Source organism: Hippocampus comes, unplaced genomic scaffold, assembly GCF_001891065.2.
Source record: "Hippocampus comes isolate QL1 unplaced genomic scaffold, H_comes_QL1_v1.1 scaffold384, whole genome shotgun sequence".
In the NCBI taxonomy this organism is placed as follows: domain Eukaryota; kingdom Metazoa; phylum Chordata; class Actinopteri; order Syngnathiformes; family Syngnathidae; genus Hippocampus; species Hippocampus comes.
In genome coordinates, this window is record NW_017805700.1 from 636,071 (window position 1) to 639,779 (window position 3,709).

The 3,709-nt window shown below is 44.5% G+C and overlaps 1 protein-coding gene across 2 annotated transcripts in view; it reads left to right on the forward strand.

Annotated features, from left to right (window-relative positions):
- The window catches only part of pde4dip (phosphodiesterase 4D interacting protein), a 151,206-nt gene extending 147,716 nt beyond the window's left edge, over positions 1-3,490 (forward strand). For both annotated transcript variants that reach the window (XM_019882631.1, XM_019882630.1), the window contains one exon: positions 2,509-3,490. In XM_019882631.1, coding sequence (XP_019738190.1) covers positions 2,509-2,631 — 123 coding nt within the window. In that variant the 3' untranslated portion in view covers positions 2,632-3,490. The remainder of the gene's footprint in view (positions 1-2,508) is intronic.
- Positions 3,491-3,709: the final 219 nt, after the last annotated feature.

The following is a 3,709-nucleotide window of genomic DNA, read 5'->3' on the forward strand; positions in this document are numbered from 1 at the left end:
CGTCTGTGTCGCTGGCCCCCTCGTCACTGTCGACCGGGGTCGGATTCCGTGCATCTGGTAGCGAGCGTAGCGAGGCCACTCCCCCGCAAGCGAGCATTTGCTCTGGAGCAAATTTTTAAACCACCTCCCTGAGGTGGATCAAATTTGGTCCGGTATAAGCTCTTTAGTGGAGCTACGTCGGAGCAAATGTGCACGTGTGAACGCTCGACTGGATCTGCTTCGGCGCAGCGTCGGACCAAACGTCGCCATGTGAACGGGGCTATAGATGGACAGCTCTGGGGCACTTGTGTTTTTTTGCACTGTATTGGGCAGCATTTTACACAGCCCCGCTTTGTTCAGCGGAGAGATCGGTGCTGTTGGACAGTCTGCGACTGAATGGATGCAAGGCTTGAGGAGCCGACGATGAGAAGAAAGGAGCGTCAGCACAGAGCGCCGATGCGTATGTGGAACTGGGAGTCGCGGCTTGGAGTTGAAGCGGATTAAGTGGGACAGGAGATGTGAGCCAATCTCTTTTTCGTCAATGGACGCTACAGCTTGGTGTTTGCTTTCAAAACTTAGCTTGTAGCAGACGTGTGCACATTTTCAGCATGACGTCGCTGACCTAATGGTGAAATGACACTTTGATCCTCTCCTCTTTCATCTATAACTGCTTCAAACAACAAAGTGTATGCAGGAAAGGTGATTAAGATTGCACAACTGTCTGTGTCTTATGTGTTGTGTTGTGTTATTTTGTTATTTGGACTTCAAGATGGCGCCGCGAGAGTGGCTGCCTTTCCAGCAGCTCCTATCATTTGTTCTTCTACTTCTTCCTTTCATAACTTTGCTGCTGTGAATTGGGAATTTCTCAAATGCGAGACTAATAAAGGTTTTCTTATCTTATCTAGCTTTGGCCTGTCAAGTGTCACCCCTAGGTAGACTGGATTTGAGATGTGCTGTAGCCTCTTACCATACCTGCTGATCTGTAGCTTGCGATCAGCTTCCCTGTTTTTTAGATGAAACACACAAATTTGTGTTTTTTCTGGGTTTGCCCTTAGGTGGCAAGTACAAACAGAAAACCAGGGTTTTCTGTTTGTACTTGTCGGTGGGCTTTTCTGGAAATATATTTTTGTTGTTGCATTTTGTCTGAGCCAGCATCTGTAGGATCCAAACGCATTATTTAGTTCGTTCGGTTCTGAACCTAACAAAGATAGCTTTTTCAAAAAAGATGACAAAATCCCATCGTTATCCTTGATGAACACACGCACGCAGGCACACAAACGTGCCCACAACGTTCATGAACACTTCATGCAGCAGTGCAGTGTTTATCTTGCAATAAAAAGTTATTACAAGTTACCTTTTTTGTGTTGTTTGTTATTTAGTACGAAAGCATTGTTTAGATATTTGAGGTATCAAAAATGCAAAAAAAATAGCATCAATGTGAAACTTACCAGCCCGGCCCGGTAGTCGAGTGGTTAGCACGTTGACTTCACAATGCAGAGGTACTGGGTTCAATTCCGGCTCCGGCCTTCCTGTCTGTTCTCCCCGTGCTTGTGTGGATTTTCTCCGGGTCCTCTGGTTTCCTCCCATATTCCAATAACATGCATGGCAGGCTGATTGAACACTCCAAATTGTCCCTAGGTGTGAGTGTGAGCCCGAATGGTTGTTCGTTTCGTAGTGCCCTGCGATTGCCTGGCAACCGGTTCAGGGTGTCCCTCGCCTACTGCCTGAAGACAGCTGGGATAAGCTCCAGCACCCCCCGCGACCCTTGTGAGGATAAAGTGGTTCGGAAAATGAATGAATGAATGAATGAAACTTATCAATCTTGAACTGCTGGTTACTAAAGAATTGTAAAGGGTAGAAATGTACTTTTTTCCTGATGCAAGAAGAGGGTTCAGGCTTTCTTTTGGTAAGTTCCATGCTAATACAGCTGGAGCACTCAATATTCTGTTGACCTTCAAAAATTTGACAAAATTGTCAAATATGGCTGGCATGGGCTCTCCCAGTTTGAGAAAAATGTCTGGCATCGAATGAGTTAAGGGAATAAGAGATAATGTGGCAAATTTGGGAAAAGGACAGCTGCATTAGTGCGAATGAGGACACCACAAAGCGCCATGAGCAGGCCCTTTGCTGCACAAAGAAATACATTTGAAGGTGCGGTGTAAGGAAATGCACAACATTGTGGAATACTGAGAATTTCATGTGTGCCAGAAGGGAGGGAGGGAAGAGATGTCAAGCTCTTTGGACAGGAGTTGCTTAAATCTGCTCATCAAGTGTCCCCCTGAGCTCCACATTGCCATTGAGAGGGAACACAGGACCCTCTCCTCCAAGCCCAAGGATCCCAAATCTGCTCAACGCTCTCTGATTGATTTTTGAATTCTTCTGTCAAGACCACTATATTACAAAAAGCATGCGAGCAGAGGACAGCAAAGTAGATTTACTACGACCATGACTTCTCACCTGAGTTACAGAAAAAGAGAATGCTTGCCCGTGATGTTGTACAGCAATTAAAAATGTATATTCCCTTCACAGCTCAAAATGCCCCTTGATGATGCTGAGAAAAGCTACACGGCTTTGGCGTGCAGTTGCGAGTGGAGGAGAGGGAGCGGTTGGCAACGGAGCTGTCCCGAAACGGATGGAGCCCTGCGAGAATGAGAACAGGAGAGGCCACACAACTTCTTCCAATGCAGGGATTAAATCCTTCTTCAATACAAAGGAGTGATTTTTTTTTGTTGTTGATGTTTTTGACAATACAAATTAGGATAAGGAAGAAAAAGTGTTTAACTTTGGACAGGATGTGATGAAAAGCGAGCAGGGTACCAACGATCCACGAGTGAAGCCGATAAGTATGACGGCGACAGTTTTGTTTTTGTTTGTTTGTTTGGTTGGGTTTTGTTTTGCACCCCCCCATGGAGCATGTGTCACCAACATCTGCCCAGGATACTTCGGGGACTGGGTTAATCAGGTCTGTGGACTCTGATCCAGCGTGGTATGTGGAAGCATTAATTGTTCTGTTATTGCTTATTTACTGTTTTCTCAGTTGTATATGTTGTTTTTGTTCTGAGTTTTGAATCGGGCCATTACTCTACCAATTGTAAATCAATCTTTTTTTTTATCAAAGGGTGAATCAATATAAAGGTGAAATAGAGCTATGCAAAAAGATGGACAATCTTTTCTTTGTTATAAATAACGTTAAGGGCTTGGTTAGCCCCATTAACAGAAAACAACTTTACTGAAGCAGTTAAAAAAGCTTAACTGTGCAACAGCAACAGTCCAGGAAACACATTTCTTTTGTAAGGCGCATGAGAAGCTCAGGAGAGAATGCGTAGGCCAGCAATATAGCTCCTCTTATCAAAGGAATACACTTGATGGGATATTTGGCAGAATAGGGGGCATTATATTTACTCTATATGCATAATATTTAATTTACAGTATATGCTCCAAATGTGGACAACCCAAATTCTTGAAGAATATTGCATCATTGATAGCTGATAAAGCAGCAGGGGAGATTTGATGTGTTTTGAGATGATATATTGATTAAATACCCGGAATGGTTGTTCGTTTCGTAGTGCCCTGCGATTGGCTGGCAACCGGTTCAGGGTGTCCCCCGCCTACTGCCTGAAGACAGCTGGGATAAGCTCCAGCACCCCCCGCGACCCTTGTGAGGATAAAGTGGTTCGGAAAATGAATGAATGAATGAATGAAACTTATCAATCTTGAACTGCTGTTTACT